This window comes from Plectropomus leopardus, chromosome 9 (assembly GCF_008729295.1).
Source record: "Plectropomus leopardus isolate mb chromosome 9, YSFRI_Pleo_2.0, whole genome shotgun sequence".
Lineage (NCBI taxonomy): Eukaryota > Metazoa > Chordata > Actinopteri > Perciformes > Serranidae > Plectropomus > Plectropomus leopardus.
The window spans coordinates 29,890,893-29,909,483 of record NC_056471.1 but is presented as its reverse complement, the minus strand read 5'-3'; the positions used below and the strand labels follow the sequence as shown (position 1 = coordinate 29,909,483).

General features: G+C 39.9%; 2 protein-coding genes across 4 annotated transcripts; both read left to right on the top strand.

The window, feature by feature from the left end:
• Positions 1 to 217: 217 nt before the first annotated feature.
• Positions 218 to 8,637, top strand: bbs7 (Bardet-Biedl syndrome 7). 3 transcript variants are annotated; one of them, XM_042493441.1, is made up of 19 exons: positions 218 to 672; positions 1,944 to 2,009; positions 2,116 to 2,178; positions 3,015 to 3,190; positions 3,280 to 3,466; positions 3,569 to 3,641; positions 3,723 to 3,830; positions 3,937 to 4,067; positions 4,901 to 4,985; positions 5,233 to 5,335; positions 5,780 to 5,972; positions 6,112 to 6,186; positions 6,291 to 6,356; positions 6,520 to 6,659; positions 6,775 to 6,939; positions 7,184 to 7,293; positions 7,379 to 7,482; positions 8,077 to 8,200; positions 8,360 to 8,637. In XM_042493441.1, the coding sequence occupies exons 1-19, from the start codon at positions 637 to 639 to the stop codon at positions 8,491 to 8,493; spliced, it is 2,139 nt and encodes a 712-aa protein (XP_042349375.1). In that variant the 5' UTR covers positions 218 to 636; the 3' UTR covers positions 8,494 to 8,637. The 3 variants fall into 3 exon arrangements, with proteins under 3 accessions (XP_042349375.1, XP_042349374.1, XP_042349377.1); XM_042493440.1 differs by having other exon boundaries at positions 6,288 to 6,356; XM_042493443.1 differs by lacking the exon at positions 218 to 672 and having other exon boundaries at positions 1,980 to 2,009; positions 2,084 to 2,178; positions 6,288 to 6,356.
• Positions 8,638 to 10,137: 1,500 nt separating this feature from the next.
• ccna2 (cyclin A2) lies at positions 10,138 to 14,942 on the top strand. The gene is made up of 9 exons (XM_042493759.1): positions 10,138 to 10,212; positions 10,481 to 10,757; positions 12,062 to 12,320; positions 12,507 to 12,613; positions 12,776 to 12,999; positions 13,114 to 13,318; positions 13,422 to 13,535; positions 14,109 to 14,242; positions 14,359 to 14,942. The coding sequence occupies exons 2-9, from the start codon at positions 10,539 to 10,541 to the stop codon at positions 14,408 to 14,410; spliced, it is 1,314 nt and encodes a 437-aa protein (XP_042349693.1). The 5' UTR covers positions 10,138 to 10,212; positions 10,481 to 10,538; the 3' UTR covers positions 14,411 to 14,942.
• Positions 14,943 to 18,591: the final 3,649 nt, after the last annotated feature.

Sequence of the window (18,591 nt, the reverse complement as noted above, 5' to 3'; positions counted from 1 at the left end):
CGTGTCAACTGTAGACTGTGTGGATGGATAGATAGATATTTGATAGATATTTAAATATTTATTTTTATATTCAGTCTATGCTATTTGTGCTATTTACTGAAACAGCGCAGTGTCTTTGCGAGCTACCCAATCAGGACACAGCTTCAATCAATATCTCATCCAATCGTCTTACGGCTTCTTATGGCTGCAGCGTTGCCAATGGCAACGGGTGCTGCGTTTATCTGGTCCCCAAGTGTTTCAGAGAACCGTCCAGCCTCGCGTTTACTAATATTCGCACTAAAATAGGTTTTAATTCTTTTTACAGCCTGCGCGAACAGAAACGCTCTTCTGTCGTTTAGATTCCGTTAAAGATGATTTCTTCCGCCGAAGCAGACAGATGTCGTGCGAATAGTTGTCGTGTTAGCCAATTAGCTTGCTAGCTAACGTTAGCACGTAGAGCTAATCTTCTTGCTTTAGATAATCCAGTCCCAGCCTCTTTATCGTCTTTATTGTCGTCTTGAAATTCGGATGGTAAATTGTGAGTAGTTTAAGGTGAACTGCAACTAATGACCCTTGCTGTTTTATGACCGGATAACACACCTGGAAGAATTACACCTCACTTTCCCTCAAAGATAAAACACTCAGCGGAGACCGACGATGGAGATCCACCTTCATCGAGTTGATTATATTCAGGTAAAAGAAAATCGCACAGGCGGTGGTTTCTGTGGTGTTTGTTGCTTTGTTTTTGGAAGTCTTTTACGGTGAATTTTGCACATTTATTGTCAACTCAGGGTGTTGCCCTCATGTAACTTTTTTTAAACTGTCAGTTTTGTTTGTCAGAGTCGTTTCGACTTAACTGTAATGTCGCGAAATAAAACGAAATGCAGCTCAGCATCTAACCAGTGAAGGCTAGAGTAATGTAACAGTTATAATATCAATTACAAACTGACCCTATAGTGAACAGTAATGATCAGTTTTGACTTCATTAGGTAGTATTGGCAGTTTAAACAATATTAACAGTGAGGACAGTGTGATATGAATATGAGGAGATACACACAGATCAGCCAAAACATTAAAACCACTGACAGATAAAGTGAGAAACAGTAATCATCTCATTACGATGTAATGTTTATTTTTATTTCTTTTACTGTGAATATTAAAATGGTATTTTATCACTATACTAATCTTTTATTTTTGATGTTATTTCAGATGTTCCACTGTTTCTTTGTTTTTATGTATTAACATTGAAGATTGTAGTCTATTCTTTTCTTTATTCCCTGCTGGGAAACTGTGGATCCTGGTCTCCAAACACTGTTGCAGACCAGGTTCACCTCCCTCATGGCAGCGGCACTCACAGATGGCGGTGTTCTCCCAGCAGGACCACGCAACATGCCACATCACAAAAACTGCCCAGGAAGGCCCAAAAATGTGACAAAGAGCTCAGGGCATAGACCTGGCCTCCAGATTCTCCTTACCCCAATCAGATCAACCATTCATGGGATGTGCTGGTACCCAGGGTCACCCCCAATCCACGGTGGGGTCACCTTTTATTGCACTTTGCTGTGACCCGTGGAGGCATGGACGCAGGACCTCTGGGGGACATCAGCGTTGGGTGACGGATCCTTTTATTTCATTGGCGCGTCCTGCAGATGATCTATCTGATAGGGATCTGGGGGATTTGGAGGCCAGGTCGACGCCTTGGAGCTTTTTGTCATGTTCCTCGGGCCATTTCTGAGCAGTTTTTGAGGTGTGGTGTGGTGCATTATCCTGCTTTGGAGGGGGGCACTGATATTGGGGACTGCCGTTGCCTTTAGGGCGGATTATGTAAATACAGAGTGTAAGTGACAGATCTGATATGTACATTACAGACAGTTTTAAATATGAAGACGCTATAGGACAGAATGGGCAGTGGTATACATTTATGGATATGTGTGAGTGTAATTGGCTCCACTTTGTTCTCACAGGTCGGTGTGACATCCCAGAAAACCATGAAGCTGCTTCCAGCATTGGGAAGAAAGGCAACCCAAAAGGTATTAATCTGTCAGAGCAATGGCTGTGCCTCACATGGACTTATTAGAGATCTGAGTGGTGTTTTTGATTGAAGCATCGTGATTCTTCGTCGTCTCTTTGTTTCAGGTTGCTGTTGCTGATCATGATGGTATACTAACATGTTTTGGGATGAAGAAGGGAGAAGCAGTGGTGAGTTTCTTTCCTTGTCAAACAGCCACCTGGATCTTAAATTTATCATTCAGATTTATTAAAGTGGGGTTGTATGAGGTCAGAGTTCCTGCAGATCCTTCTTAAACAGTCTTGAAATGCATTGAATTGATTCATTAAAAAAGAAGGCCATAATTGATATTAATTTGCAAAAGTCTTAAAAATGATCAGGCTTGGTAAGTTGGCTTTTATGAATCTTTTTTTTCTGATGTTGCATTGTAAAATCTCAAAATAATTGGTAACACCTTTCTTTTTTAAATTAAATAATGTAATAAATTGCTTCTCTTAAATTCGTCATGATGGGAGTCCAAGTATCAAGAAAAAAAACAAATCCTCCCAAAAACCGAACAGAAATACCAAATATTTCCTGCTTCTGTTGGTAAACTGAATAGAAACCTTTATGTTAGTATAATATCTTCATTGTCTTACATGTGCTCCACCCTAAAGAGAGTTATTTTTCCAACATTTGACGTAGATAATCTAAGTTTTTCACTGGACAAAAGTCACGTTTTGCCCTTGTTCAATATTGGTTATTGTTAGAGTAGCAATAAAAGAAAGTATTCAATCTTCTTTTCTGATTTAAGCTGAAGAACCGTGTATGAGGTACTTATCCATAGTCAGTAAATGCCTTTATTACAGCAGCAGGTTCTAGGCTGGACGCCGAAAATCGTAGAAGTAATAGTGTTTAATCATGTTCTACCTTTAGAACCTGCCACTTTAATAAAGCCATTATAACTTTTTTCCTAAAGACGAGTCCTTGGTTCTCTTTAATGTGTTGAACAGTTTCTAATGGGATGAATTTGACTCCTCTGTTTCAGCCCGTCTTTAAAACACTTCCAGGGCAGAAAATAGCCAGAATGGGCCTCGGAGGAGCTGCGGGGACTCCTCAGGAGAAGATCTTTGTTTGCTCTGGTTCTCAGGTCCGAGGATTCACCAAGAAAGGCAAACAGTTCCTCACCTTTGAAGCCAACCTCACTGAGAGCATTAACGCCATGTAGGGACCACTTTTACCCTTAACTTACACTTTATCCACCTGTGTGTGACTTTCACTGTATTCACCGGCATTCGTTATCTCTTCTCCAGGCATGTCTCAGGCGCTGACCTTTTTGTGTGTGCGAGTTACATTTACAACCACTACTGTGACTGCAAGGACCAAGACTACTACCTCTCCGGAGACAAAATCAACGATATCACGTGTTTGTCCTCAGAAAACCTGACTCGCCTCGTCCCGGTCCTGGCCTGCCAAGATCGGGTTCTCAGAGTCTTGCAGGTGGACCAAGACTTTATTTACTCTTTTGATTTCAACACAGTAAGTTGTTTTACCTGAGATAATTGAATATGTTATTCTGTGTTGTTGTTTTTTATTGCGTAGGGATCCGAGCTTGCCTATGACGTTGAAGTCCCCGGCCCTCCGTCAGTCCTGGAACAGTACAACAAAGATGGAGGCAAGTTTTGTGCTTTTTACTAGAACAATAACACGTACAAAAGCTTTACATGACACAGATCAAACAACGATTTCTCTACAGGTGAGGAAATCCTCTACGGTACTACAGATGGCAAAATCGGACTAGTCCACATCGGTGAGAGCTCAGCCGCGACAAAATGGGAGATCGACAACGAAAAAAAGAAAGGAGGTGTGTTGTTTGCATGACCTAATGGAGGGTTTTATATGTTTCAGCCAATTAGACACAAACATGTATTATGTTAGATTGCTCAAACATCTTCTCTGTCTCCCGTCAGGGATTCTCTGCATCGACACGTATGACATTATTGGAGACGGAGTGAATGACGTCCTGGTGGGCAGGGATGATGGGACGGTTGAGGTCTATGGTTTCGACAGCACCAGCGGGCCCACGTTACGCTTTGAGCATGTGAGTTTATCTTGTCAAATATAGAGAATTAACTCACTCCAGTTTCCATCACAATTCACCTTAATGTGTATTTGTGAAATGCGAGAGAAGAGAAGAGGATTTCTGCACATTGTTCTAATACAGTTAACTTTATTGAATTTCACAAGGTTTTGGTCCTTAGGTCCACATCTCTTTTATTTTATTTTATTTATTTATTTTTTGCTCAAGGCCTTTTTATTAATATCTATAGTCATACAAAAACAGTTTATCACAGATGTTATTGGTAAAGAAAATCACAACACGTATCACCCGCTGACCCTTTCTTAAAAGTCTAAGTCCTTTGTCATTTTTTAGGGATGCACGATAACATCAGCATGTCATCAGTATCGGCAGATAAAGGCATTAAAATGAAATATCAGCATTGACCCAGAATGAACATTTCGCCCTCCCTGTCGTTATTGTCGTTATTGAGCATCCAAGCCTGTTGAAGTGGGATGAATTTTACATTTTTTACATCTAAAAAATTGTTGAATAAAAAAATAAATAGGGCATGTTTTAAATATAAGCTAAGTTTGAGCAGTTTTCTTCTTTTGCCTGGTGAGTGTGTACATCTGTCAGTGAGCCATCACAGTAACAAAAGGCAAAATAATGCTGATGTCACCACAGGAGAGACTTGATTTTCTCTGCAATTAGTTGGGAAAAGAATATGTTTGTATCAGCAAACAGCCAAAATGATCTGAAAAACATATCAGATGTTGGGGAAATAAATCCAATCCAAATCATTTGTTCCTATCATGTTTTGTATCATGTGATTGATACTGATCATTGATGGCTGAAGGCTCTGCCGTCTTCAGGTGCTGTCAGAGAGCGTGACTTCCATCCAGGGCGGCTGCGTGGGGAAGGAGTCTTATGATGAGGTCTTGACTGCCACTTACACAGGTAAGATTTACAAAATCAAAACAGTGCACCTAGTGTTTCCAAATTTCATTTCAGAGATGGAAATGTGTCTGTTGTTCTGCCTGACCATCTATCTGCATCACTTCATTCTTGATCAGAGATTTACAGTCATTTCTGGGACTGCCTGACATGGAGTTTGTTTTTTTAAAGCTCAGCAGTTAGTGTTAAGTAGTTGAAGGAGCTCTGACGTGTACATCATGTTTTGTTTTACTGTCACTACATCTTTCAGGGTGGGTGACTGGTTTGACCACTGAGCCCCAGAAGGCTGAGGCCGGCCCCGGAGACGAGGTCAGGATGAGTAAAGAGACTCAGTCCAAAGTAGAGGCTCTCAGGTACCAGATCTTCTGCTTTTAATGTGTTTGTCTTTCTATGTGAGTGTCCATATAATGTTTGTTTTTTTCCCCAATTGTTTTTAATGAGGACAGAGCGTATGGCATAGTTCCACCTAGACATAAAGTGCTGCGCCCAGTCTCTTTTTTCAGATTGCTACTTTTTTTTTTTTTTTTTTTTTTTGGTGTAGTCACTGTCACAACAAAGACAGAGAAGCCTGTTGCAGGGGCAGGTTGGTCTGATGTTGCTGGGGAGTGATGTGCTTTTATCACCTTGCACATTATGAGCTCGTTGTTAGCTACATAATCAACTCCCTGTTAATGGGGGCACTTTTTTGATAATGGGCCCTCCAGTTTTCTGCCAGCGCTTCTCTGCCAGAGAAAAATGGACACACGCCCTGATGGTTTAAGTACAATTTCAAGACAAATCCTGTTGTTCCCTTGCAGGGCAGAGCTGGAGCAGCTGCAGGTCAAAGTCCTGCAGGGTCGTGAGCAGTACCAGCAGACCTCCCAGTCGAGCACAGCCGTCTCTGCTGTTCCCGTCTTCAGCGTCAATGACAAGTTCACCCTCTGTCAGGACGACGCCAGCTACAGCCTCACTCTGGAGGTGCAGACCGCCATCGACAATCTGCTGCTTCAGGTCGGCTCATTGTTAAATCCCTGCTGTTACAGACTCTGGTGCTTACAGACTCTCCTCATTATGAATAAATGATCATAGTTTTCCATGTTTGGGACATAAACATGTAAAAATGCAACTTAAAGATGACTCTCCCGTGCAGAGTGACGTCCCCATAGACCTGCTGGATGTGGATAAGAACTCGGCTGTTGTCAGTTTCAGCGAATGTGACTCAGAGGTGAGCTGCTTAAACTCTTTCTACGCAAGACAAACATGCATCACAAACAAAGTCAAGAGCCTGCTGCTGCTCCCAGAGCGCTGACTCATTACTGTCTCTAGCAGCCTAATGGGAACTTCCTCCTGGCTACGTACAGATGTCAGGCCAACACGACCAGACTCGAACTCAAGGTAAGGACCCGCATCAAAACTCTGGGATTTTATTTCTCCTTCAGTAACTTCTTTTGTGTAATTTTGAGTCACAGATGGTACTCAGCGGTGCATACCTATTTTCTCAAACTACTTGATGATGCACGGCAGAAAAATGATATGTTTCATCCTTCCATCCATCCAGGTGCGGTCCATCGAGGGACAGTTTGGGACCCTGCAGGCCTACATCACACCCAGACTGCAACCTAAGACATGCCAGGTCCGCCAGTACCAGATCAAACCTCTGTCCCTCCACCAGCGGACACACAGCATCGACCAAGACAGGTAAAGACTTCAGAGGGAAAATCTGAACTGGTTTTAATCTGTAAAAACAAATGAATGATTAATGATTTTGACCTCACAGAACATGTCTTACTGTGTCTCCGTGTCTGTCCAACAGGCCCATGAACAGGCTCAGTCTGGTGGGACAGTTCAGTTTTGCTGAGATCCACTCCTGGGTGGTCTTCTGTTTGCCAGAGGTGCCCGAAAAAACACCAGCGGGAGAGAGCATCACTTTCTATTTCCACAACACTTTTCTCGGGACTCAGCTTGAGGCCACCTACTGGTAAATACGCGACCGCAGCAGAAAGGCTTCCTGGGATTACATATACATTTATAGAGATTATGAAATCAATGACAAAGGCTGATACAATGTTATATCCTGTCTGTTTGTGTTATAATCTACTTGGAATCAAACATGTTTATTATTTTATATTATTTATTTTATTTTAAATTTATTTATTTTTAATTCAATTTAATTTACATTTACATTTTTTAAATTTTTATTTTATTTTTTTATTTTATTTTAGCAAAGGTGAGGGTCACTTCAGGTCAGACAACATCTCCACCATCTCTATACTGAGCGATGTTCTCTCGAAAGAAGCCACCAAGAGGAAAATCAATCTGAACATCTCGTACGGTACGTCTGTTCTTTTCCCTCCAAAGGAATATCATCTATTAAGTTAAATCCTGTTTAACTATCTTTTTGTTTGTAAATCTTCCAGATATCAGTGATGACTCTGTGAGTCACACCCTGAAGATGATCCATCCGAAGCTGGAGTACCAGCTGCTGTTGGCCAGAAAAGTTCAGCTTATCGATGCACTTAAAGTACGAAACGGTTAATTATGTCCACTCTGGAGCTGAATCATCTCCGTTTCCAAGCCGCCTTCTGGCTAAAGGGACAGTTTGGATTTTTTTTAAGTGTGGTTCAATTGTCAATGTATTACATACAGTAGAAAAATAAAAGATATTCTAAATATAGCATACACTTAAAATGATATTGGTTGTTTTAGTTTGGACTGTTTTTTAGGTGGATAAAAATTATTATGGTGCTGCCTCTGTCAGCACACAGCACATCACCTTAACCTCCATATCAGCCTGTTTCTCCAAACTAATCAGAATATATTTTATTTATGGGCAACTTTCAGGACACTCAAGGTCACCTTAAAAAAACAACAGCAATAAAACAGCATAAAACCATGTATCATAAATGTTTCCAAAAATGAAAATCCACTACATGTAATACACAGACTGGATAAGTATTTCATACAAGCCCACTTCAAAAGATCCAAACATCACTTTAAACGCTTCAAGTTCTTATTCATTCTCACTCTGCTGTTGACTGTTTTTTATTTATTTTAAGGTGCTTTTGTTAAACACTTGCTTACCTCCGTCACTCTTCCTCTGTGGTTTCTCTCACAGGAGCTTCAGGTTCATGAGGGGAACGCTGACTTCCTCATCCCGGAGTACCGTGACATCCTGGATGAGTCCGCCAATCTCCTCGAGGAGTACAAGAAGCAGCCGGCGCACCTCGAGAGGCTTTATGGTGCAGTGTTATTGTTTCATTTCACAGGGACACTTTCAATTAACTAATTCTCCTTCCACTTCTGTCTGTATCTTTTATTCATTGTAAACATTTGCAGTTTATTTCTAAAGATGCCTGACAGGACTTTAAACTGAAATGATTATTTCTTCTTTCCTGCAGGGATGATCACAGACCTCTTCATCGACAAATTCAAGTTCAAAGGCCAGAATGTGAAAACCAAGGTGTCCTCGTTGCTCGAGATACTCGATAATTATGACTTAAATTCTCTGTTAGACTTTTTTAATGAGGCGTGATATCACATGTAGATCGGAGCGTATTTATTAACTTGTCTTGAAGCGTCTTTAACTGTGCTATTTTTGTATTGTAAATACAAAAGTTTTGTTTAGAGTTACTAGCAGTGTTTATGTCATATTGCCATTTAGATACTGTTTTACCTTATTATGGTGTACGATATTTAAATATTTATATTTAAATATCGTACACCATAATAAGGTAAAACAGTATCTAAATGGCAATATGACATAAACACTGCTAGTAACTCTAAACAAAACTTTTGTATTTACAATACAAAAATAGCACAGTTAAAGACGCTTCAAGACAAATTTCAGTGACCAAATATACCACAGAACTTTTTTTTTTTTTTTTTTACATCATAATTATCATAGCACGCTGAGTTTGCCCTCTTGAAATAAAATTTAGGCCAATTTGTCACTATTGTAAGATCCATCATTCAAAGGGCTGATACGTGGTAAGTATTGTGAAAAAATACGACTAAAAATCTGAAACATTAAAATGCTGCCTAAATATGAATGTATCAGTCATAATAGAATAAATAGTACAATTTCCTCGACTGGGGCAGTTCGGATGCATAATGAGCACTTATATATTTTATATTTAATATTTAGTATAATTTGATGCTTATACTTAAATATAAATCGACTAATAAATTATGATGTATTAATATGGATTAAAATAATTCAAATTAGCTCCACATTTATCAGCTGCAATATCAAAGTGATGCTTACATAAAATAATACTAATACTACTAATAATAGTAATACTTATAGTAAAGTTAAACAGATAACAAAGACATATATATATGTGTATATATACACACATTAAGTATAATTTGATGCTTATACTTAAATATAAATCAACCACTAAATTATGATGTAATTCAAATTAGCTCCACATTTATCAGCTGCGATATCAAAGTGATGCTTACATAAAATAGTACTAATACTACTAATAATATTAATACTTATAATAAAGTTAAACAGATAACAAAGACATAAAAAAGAGAATATATATATATATATATATATATATATATATATATATATAGAGAGAGAGAGAGAGAGAGAGAGAGAGAGAGACATTAAGTATAATTTGATGCTTATACTTAAATATGAATCGACTAATAAATTAGGATGTAATTCAAATTAGCTCCACATTTATCAGCTGCAATATCAAAGTATTCATACTAATATTTCTGATAATAAAGTTAATGAGAAAACAAACACAAAAAGAATTATGTGTGTGTGTGTGTGTGTGTGTATACATACAGACATTAATGCATCAGTAATTACAGTGAAATTAAATACATATAGTTCTGTCCTTACAGTACTTTTACTTTTGTTACGTTAAGTAAAGATGATGCTCATACTTCTACTTGTTCCAGAGTATTTCTACACTGTTAAATTCCCACTAAAACTCTTTGCATTTCCTCCTCCGCTGCCATGATCCCTCTGCAGCTGCTCCTCCTGAATAACGTTTGTCCTCTTTGATCCAGATTCGACTTTTACATTCAAATGTGTCAAACCGGTTTTGAATTTGCAATCAAGCGAACATTGCCCTCTCTCGGCTGCCGTAGTTCGGACGCGTCATCGCCTGTGCGGCCTGTGATTGGCTCGTTTCAATCCTCGCGGGCTACTTGAACTGAGAGAAAGCAGCCTCCTGATCTCTGCGTGTTTCTGGGTAAATGGACCGAGGCTAGCTGGCTCCGCTTGCAGGTTGGTGGCAATTTGGGAACTCACGAGCATGGCGACTTAACAAACACGTTTGAACCTGTTGTAGATTTGCTCCGCCGGCTGTGCGTTATTATTTTTTACCCGCTTTGTTTGTTTTAGCAGCGCAGCTCCGAGTGTCGTCGCCATCTCAACTGCTTAGTTTTGATTCTTTAACCTTCCTTAAGCAAGCTAGCCGCTAAAGCTAGCCTCAGTATAACCGTCCGTAACGAAACACAACATTTAAAACTCACTTTTTTAAAACTATATTTAGCGCGCGCACGAGCTGTAGAGACTCGGTCAAGCAAACGGTTGTGTTTTTGAGGGGAAACATGACCAGCAGAGGACAGGGAAGCGCGGCCAGCGACATCCACAACCAGGAAAATATGCTGTCAAGACTGCGAGGCTCGCTAAAACCCAGAGCTGCTTCTGCAAACGACAACCAAGAAAATCTTCCGCCCAAACAAGCGGCCAGCAGGACCGTCCTGGGAGCCCTGCAGAACAACCAGAGGAGCAAGAACCAGAACCAGAACCAGCGCGGCACCAAGCAGGTCAGTTTGGGTAACGATGCTAAGTAGCTCCAGCTAGCTGGTGTTTGCTAATGTGATCCACATATGTGCTATTGTTTGCAGTTTTTGGAGGCAACGCATTTACTTGTCAGTTAACACAATCCCACATCTGTGCTTAATGCCGTATTTAACCTGCGTTTTTAGTGTTTTAAAACGTGCATATATATTTAAATGTAGCTATATATGTAGCTACTTCTGATATCTAAATTGTCCGCCATTTTAATCTCCCCGTCAGTGCTGCTGTGTTCAACGGCTTTAATTACACAACAGAGGTGTCTGCTGATTTATTCTGCTCATTTTCTGCTTTGTGCACTTGCTCCCGCCATTCCCCAGCTGCATTAACTATTTTGGGGTATTGCATTTAACACTCTAAAGTACTCTGACATCTTTAGGCTTTTAAAAAGTAATTGCAGATTAAAGTTTTTGCTGTGTTTCGTTTTTGCAATAATTGATTTTCTTAATACAAAATAAACTGTCTCTTGGTTGCCGTCACATCTTTGCTTTATGCTCACTGTTGCAGCTTTTCTTATCAAAGCAACATTTAACCCATTGAACTGGGAGCAGACTGGGTTGATTGATTTCAAAAATATGTTGAAGGCAGTGAGCAACTTACCATAATTTGGCAAAAAAAAGTTACACAAATTATAAAATAGTTAATTAACAAAACAAAATGACCAAAAAAGCTGGCAATTTAAAAAAAAAAAACAACTTAGCACATTTAACTAATTTTCTGCAATTTCTGTGAAATTTCTTGCCCTCTTGGTCATTGCCTTTACTCCCAATGTTTTTGAAAGAAATCAGACCCAATTTGTTCAGATTTCAAAGTGTCAAATAGCTTGTGAAAGGCAAATTAACTCAGCACAAATACTGATGTTAGTGCCTATTTCAAAGTGTTTATAGCATTCTTGAGCGTGTAAAATAGATTAAATTGTCCTTTTTCATGGTGCCATCTGTCTATTAAACTGAAGATGCCTAATGCACAGCTGTCTCTCACAGGATGAACCACATGAGCTAAAGGAAATCAAAGTGTGTGTGCACACCAGGGAACTCCAGTTTAACGCTTCATTTGTTGTCAACTTCCATTAAAAACAAAAATCTCACCCCATCAGATTCACTCTGTGCACAGCGGTCAACCACAGGCTCCTGGTGTGTGCTGGAACTTTGATTTCCTTTGTTTCATGTATTAAATGGTCTAATTTGGGTATTTTTTTTATGCTGCCTTACTGCAAAACATTTCCTCTTGTGAGACAAGAAAAATCTGAACGGACCCTGTTTTCTGCTTTTAGGAGTCGTCACAACCCTTGTCCTGCAAAAATGGAGATTTTGGCAAAATCTGCTCAGAGAAGCCCTCGTCCAAGCAGCCTTCTTTCCAGATTCACGTGGACGAGCCTGATGGCGCCTGCACCAAGAAGCCACAGCAGGTGGACGAAGCTGTCAAAGCCAAACCCGTCCCTGAGGAGTCTCCCCTCACAATCAATGCTGTGGCACGGCTCCGGCAGCCGCTGGCCACCATTGATATGCCATCGGCGATGGATGTCAGCTTTGGTGGGTTTGGTTGAATATGTGGCAAAATTGACAATTGCTCAATTACACCTCAGCAAAAATGTGTAATTTTTTTTACCATCACATCTAATGTATTCTTTCTGAAATCTAGTTGAAGACAAAAGTTGACATTTGTCTATAAAAGTGAGATTTTTCTCTACTGAATGTTAACTTTTTTTCTTTGCTCAGACTCTCCCATGGACATGTCTGTGGTTGAGGGGGAGGAGAAACAAGTCAATGTAAATGAGGTCCCAGAATATGCTGCTGAAATCCACGCGTACCTGAGGGAGATGGAGGTGAGGAAGAAACAGAAACTCTAAAAACTGCATCTCTGCCCCAGATTCTTCAGCTGTGTTTGGCAGGATATAAAACATCACGAGACCCTTTTCTTAAAATGGATTTAAGCATCTGAACTTTGAGTGTTTTTTCTTACGTAACACGCTGGCAATGGTCCGCAGGTAAAAACCAGGCCCAAAGCTGGCTACATGAAGAAGCAGCCTGACATCACCAACAGCATGAGGGCCATCCTGGTGGACTGGCTGGTGGAGGTCGGGGAGGAGTACAAGCTCCAGAACGAGACGCTTTATCTGGCTGTAAACTACATCGATCGCTTCCTGTCCTCCATGTCTGTCCTGAGGGGGAAGCTTCAGCTGGTTGGAACTGCTGCCATGCTGTTGGCTTCGTACGTAGCCGTTATTTTTGACTCATGCTTTTTGAATGCATTCAAATTACAATGTGCATTTACAAAGCTGCCTCTCCTGCTGTGTGAATTGACTATTCAAATGTTCAAATGCAGGAAATTTGAAGAGATCTACCCCCCAGAGGTGGCAGAGTTTGTTTACATCACAGATGACACCTACACCAAGAAGCAGGTGTTAAGAATGGAGCATCTGGTGCTCAAAGTGCTCTCCTTTGATCTGGCAGCGCCAACCATCAACCAGTTTCTCACCCAGTACTTCCTCCATCAGTCTGTGAGCAAACAGGTGGAGAATCTGGCAATGGTGAGCGTCAGCAAATATTACTGTTTTTATTCACTTGCATCAAAGCATTTTATTGCCAACATGGTAAAAACGTATCTCTAATTTTTTATTTTTTCTCCCTCAGTACCTCGGGGAGCTCAGTCTGGTTGATTCAGATCCGTTCTTGAAGTATCTCCCATCACAGACGGCTGCAGCAGCCTACATCCTGGCCAACCACACAGTGACCGGTGGCTCATGGGTAAGTTTGAGGTAGAATCGTCTTAAGGAGCAGTCTTGCATTTTTGTTTTCAGACGTTTGTGCAAGCCTCTGTTTGACTTGAGTTTCCGCAGGTCTTGAAGTATGAAAATCTCATTTTATTAAAGCAACTAAAGCTTCTTAAAATTTTAGTTCTCAATATCCACAAATGTTTTAAATATCTAACTTTTATTTCTGGTTTTAGGATGTGGGAATGACTGCCTCAATTTTATTGCTGCAATTTTGCACAAATCTGATTTATCATAAGTTGAAGTGGGATATAGGGATGATGTTTGTAAAATTATGACTGTTTTGTACATCAAAAAGTTATGTGTCCCATCTGCCAAAGAACTACAGGCAGAAAATTGCAACTTGGCTAAAAACTGGTACAAATATTAGATTTTGTCTCTGTCTAAACAAAATTACAGTGGCAAGATGAATTTTCTTAATTCACTCCAATAACTGTATTTGTAAATAAAACCTAAATCTGCACAGGACCTCATACACCAACTGCAATTCTTAACTAGTAAAAATATGCTTGTTTCGTCACATTGACTCCAGTTATTTCCTTCTCAGCCCAAGTCCTTGGCAGAAAGGTCCGGCTACTCTCTTGAAGATCTGATGCCATGTGTTGAGGATCTGCACCGAACATACCTCAGTGCTGCTCAGCACGCTCAGCAGTCTGTTCGGGAGAAGTACAAGGGCCCCAAGTAAGTAGGCTTCAACTTAAACTGTCAGTCTTTGTAGCTTTGGATTGATATCTTTTCTGTTTTTATTAGTTTTTTGCAGTTTGGCATAAATGTTAAACGTTTTGTTTCTCTTCCAGGTACTCTGAAGTTTCCCTCATTGAAGCTCCGGCTAAACTGCTGCTGAACTAAGCTGTCCCCTCTCCTTGTCCATGTAGAGTTTTGTATACCTGTCAGTCTTTTCCATTTTTTGTATTTTTTAATGATGTGTGCCACCATTTCAGATGACATGGCCTGCTCTTCTTGGAGTAGCACAAGATGTTTAGAGTTTTTTAAGGTATTTTTATACTTAATCCTGACATTCATACCAGACAGTTGTTGGTTTAAATCAAGCAGTTTTAATGTTGACTTTTAATCGCAGACAAAATCGAGAGGTCTTCTGCAAAATTCTGCTTTTGAGCTTCGGTGTTTCTCCGATGGACCTGTAAATCTGCTCAAACCCAGAAAACCTGTCTTTCCCCACTTTTTTTAAAGGTTGAATCAAGCAGTTATTGTTGCTGGTTCACCTGAGAGGCAACCTCATGGGATGCAGATTAAAGAACGTTTTGTCTGTAATGGAGTCAGCTGTCTCATTACACTGGTGTCTTGGGAGTTTGCGGCTTTTCAAGGCGCCATCTGCACTGTAAAATATGGCTCTTGTAAATAAAATGCATTTAAAGTATAAGACTTGATGTTGACATCTTTATGGTCACATTGGACTCTGGGGGGCAGCAGAGGACCAGTTTTGGTCCTTCAAGGTGTCCTCGCATTGTATGAGGACTCAAACGTAGAATTTTACTAACAAAATGGGTGATTTGTGAAGGTCTGGACAACTAAATGAGTACAACCCTCCCAATGTGCACTGAAGCATCAAATTTGCTCTGCATTTTTCAGCTTAGTTTAAATTCAATGCCTTTGATGGCTCATGGGGCTTTAAATCCAAGCTGAACACTGAAGGCTTAACTGTGCTATGGGAGCAAAAGGAAAATGAATTATGGTAACTTGCTCTCAGGTTTTAGAGGAAAATACCTCAAATTCAGTGTTTAAAACATCTTGGCTTGTGCTTTAAGGTTGACATGAGCAGGAATTATTGGATTTAATTGTTGAGTGTTAAAACAAAACAAGGTGTTACAAAAGGCACAAATGTAAAATTTGAAGTACTATTTTTAAAAGGTTTTGAGGAGAGACGGCACAAGCAAAACCAGCATTTCAGGACGTTCAAAGGGTTCATTTTTAAAAGGACTTAATTGGTTTTGAAATGTCCTGAAGTCTAAAATGCTCAGATATGAAGTTCTATTTATACATTTTGTCAAAATATCTGGTTACAGTTTTGTGTATACAATACTGTTTCTTACATTAATGTTTAGTTTCTGGTCTTGTGTGTTCAGATCAGAGGATCTCTGCAACTAAATATTACTTTCATTGTCTATTTTCTTAATGGATCAATAGTTTGGTTGAGAAAATGGTGAACTGATTGTCTTTCAAATCCCCAGATTTCCTAAAATTTCATGTTTTGCTCAGAGCTCAAAGATATTCACATAATTGTCGAAGTGAAGACAAAATTCACATTGAAGAAGCTGAAATGAGATTTTTGATATTTTATCTTGCTGATCAATCAATTGTCAAATTAGTTGGCAATTATTTTAAAGTTTTCAGTCCATTAATTAATTATTGCCAGTTTTCCCTGTACAATGGCCGACATGGTAAAGTTAAATTCAATACAAACAACTGATCACTGAACCAAGATTTTTCAGCATGGCTGAAACCGGTACACAGCAGTGCGTATATATGCTCAGAGTACTTAAGGCAAAACGTTTTTTCATATTCAGCACTATGGAAATCATGTGGAGTTTAAAACACTAAATTGTCCATAAAAACCACCAAAACATCAGATACTTTCCACAAAAGTCAAAACCGACCCTCAGTAATTGATGTTAGTTCAAGGTGTTCTTTTATTTCTTTTTCTTTAATTTTGGTTTTTGTAAATTGCCATTATATTTAATTCTGACTGACATTTAAAAAATACAAACCCTTTGAAATCTGAGAATAAGCTTAGCAAGAAGTTAATAAAAAGTACAAGTACAATGCAACAAAAAAAAACTGGAGAAGGTGTTTGAAATTATAATCCATCTGTTGAACAGTTCTTGCCAAGTTGCTTATTACCTTTTTAACCATGTTTTTGAAAGAAATCACATCAATCTGATTAGGGTTCAAAGGTTTAATACTTGCCTGAAGTTGTAGGAACCCTGAAAATACTGACACATGATCAATGAATTTATAATTGAGGGATTATTAAAAAATCATCCAATTAAATCTTTGCTGTAACATCACAGTTACCATCAATGTTTTGTAACTAAAACTGGTCCACTGAATCCCAAACAGGAAAAATGAAATACAAAGACATGCGTGGTGGACATATGTCTTCATTTTTTTGCACATAATTATCGATTAGGTCAATAACAGGACAACAGGATTGATTTAGTTTTTTCATCGCATACGTTAGCAGTTTGATTTTCCCTAAAAGTCAAATAAAGGCAGCCGTTGGCGTCTCTCTCTCTCTCTCTCTCTCTCTCTCCTCGCTCTCGCTCGCTCTCATGATAAATTGGGAGGCTGGCTTTGTGCAGGAGTCTGACAGGAGAGGGGAAGCACAACCCAGCTGCAGAAAGCTTTCCACCATTTCATCTCAGGAGGATGGACAGCTCACACCACGCTTTCCTTGCCCCTGAAAACACACACTTGTGACTCACTGGAGGAGTAAACCATGGGAACAGAAGGGAATTCTGTAACATAACAAAAGCAGCTGGATACCAGTTTGAAGAATGGCTCCTGCAGCTGCAGCACAGCATCTGTGTAACCCCTGAGAAGATCCAAGTGTGGGAAAAGAGCTTTTTTTTGTCCTGGAAGAGGTGGGAGAGGGAGGGCGGGCTGCTGCCTAACCCCATGCCTGCCCCCAGAAAATTTCTGGTGGCGTCCACCTCGCTGCCCCTGGCACTGGGCTGGGGCTGGAACCTGAGCTTGTACGTGGGGATGCTCGTCGGACTTCTCATGCTCATGCTGCTTCTTCTCTGGATGCTCCTCAAGCAGCTGGGCAACTCGGTGGGAAAATCCACGCTGCAGCCCGGACGCTCTTTCAGGCAGCCTTGCTTTGAGCAGAGGTTTCAGCATGTGTTGTGAAAAATGGGGACAAATTCTGCCCAAACTCTGCCAGGACTGAGGCTTGTTGGAGAGCTTGACAGATCCATGTAAGAAAATGACTTTAAAAAACACTTTGTTATGGACTCAAGTGCTTATATTCCCTCAAAAATTAATAAAAATGCTCATGTTATTACTTAGAGAAACAACTGCCTGTTCTTTTGTATCAGTTTCAATTATATTATCTCTGATGTGCACTAAATTATCTGTATTATTCTGCTCATTTAACACTGTTGTTCTTATGCAACAGCTAATTCTTTTCATCCCTCACAGCCGAGCTCAAACATCTAAATTGCCGGGTAAAAAGCACAAGCCAAGACTAAATCTGCATCTTGATCCATGCTGATTAAAGCAACGCATTCAGGAAGGCAATTTGCACTCCTCTCATCTCATTGGTGGATTGGGAGGAGGGATATTGAGGATATGCCGCCTTGAGAAATATGAAAGGTGCCGTGTGCCACTGGGTCTCTCAACCCCTGTGTCCATGTCAGGGGACAAAGTTAATTAGGCCCTTGAGGTGGAAGGTTAATATCGACCACAAGAGCCCACAAGTGTCATACTATTTCCCAGGTATTTAGAAGAAGTCACAATACATACATATTTGACCTTTTTCACTTGGTAACTTTGAGTCATTTGGGTTTTATTTTTCTTCAATCATTAGTCAGAGGTGGCCGGGCTGTCTTTGATTGAATAGTCCGAGAGGAATCAATAGCGTGGCGGTCCTTAGGGGAGCATGTTAATTACACCTTGACAGTTGATTTCCTCATAGAGCAGCACAATAACACAAACATGGTTCAGACACAGTGCTTCTGGGTGTGATGCCTCAGCATCACTAAACATTTCTCAAGGGGTGTAAACCGTTTATTCAGGGAAAGAAACCATTAGTGTTAATCAAAGCTATTAAATTAGCCGCACAAGCTTTGTTCCCATTTTATGTGTTGTGCCTCATCAGTTCATTTGTAGGCATTTATTTCTGTTTTTTTTTTTTTGTGGCTTCTGTTGAAAGAATAGTTTGATATTTAAGAAATGTATTTGTTTGTTGGATGAGGAGCTTGATGCCACTCTGGAGCCATTTAGCGTAGCTTAGCATGAACACTAGAAAAGGGGGGAATTAAGCTTGTTCTGTCCAAATTCACCAAAAT

Excerpts from the sequence above, each read along its gene's own strand:
- bbs7 (XM_042493440.1), top strand. The coding sequence starts at position 637 with ATGGAGATCCACCTTCATCGAGTTGATTATATTCAG. Across the intron at positions 2,179-3,014 it reads TGAAGAAGGGAGAAGCAGTG|CCCGTCTTTAAAACACTTCC; the intron begins GTGAGTTTCTTT and ends CCTCTGTTTCAG. Across the intron at positions 7,294-7,378 it reads CAATCTGAACATCTCGTACG|ATATCAGTGATGACTCTGTG; the intron begins GTACGTCTGTTC and ends TAAATCTTCCAG.
- ccna2 (XM_042493759.1), top strand. The coding sequence starts at position 10,539 with ATGACCAGCAGAGGACAGGGAAGCGCGGCCAGCGACATCCACAACCAG. Across the intron at positions 12,614-12,775 it reads CGTACCTGAGGGAGATGGAG|GTAAAAACCAGGCCCAAAGC; the intron begins GTGAGGAAGAAA and ends AATGGTCCGCAG. Across the intron at positions 14,243-14,358 it reads GAGAAGTACAAGGGCCCCAA|GTACTCTGAAGTTTCCCTCA; the intron begins GTAAGTAGGCTT and ends TTTCTCTTCCAG.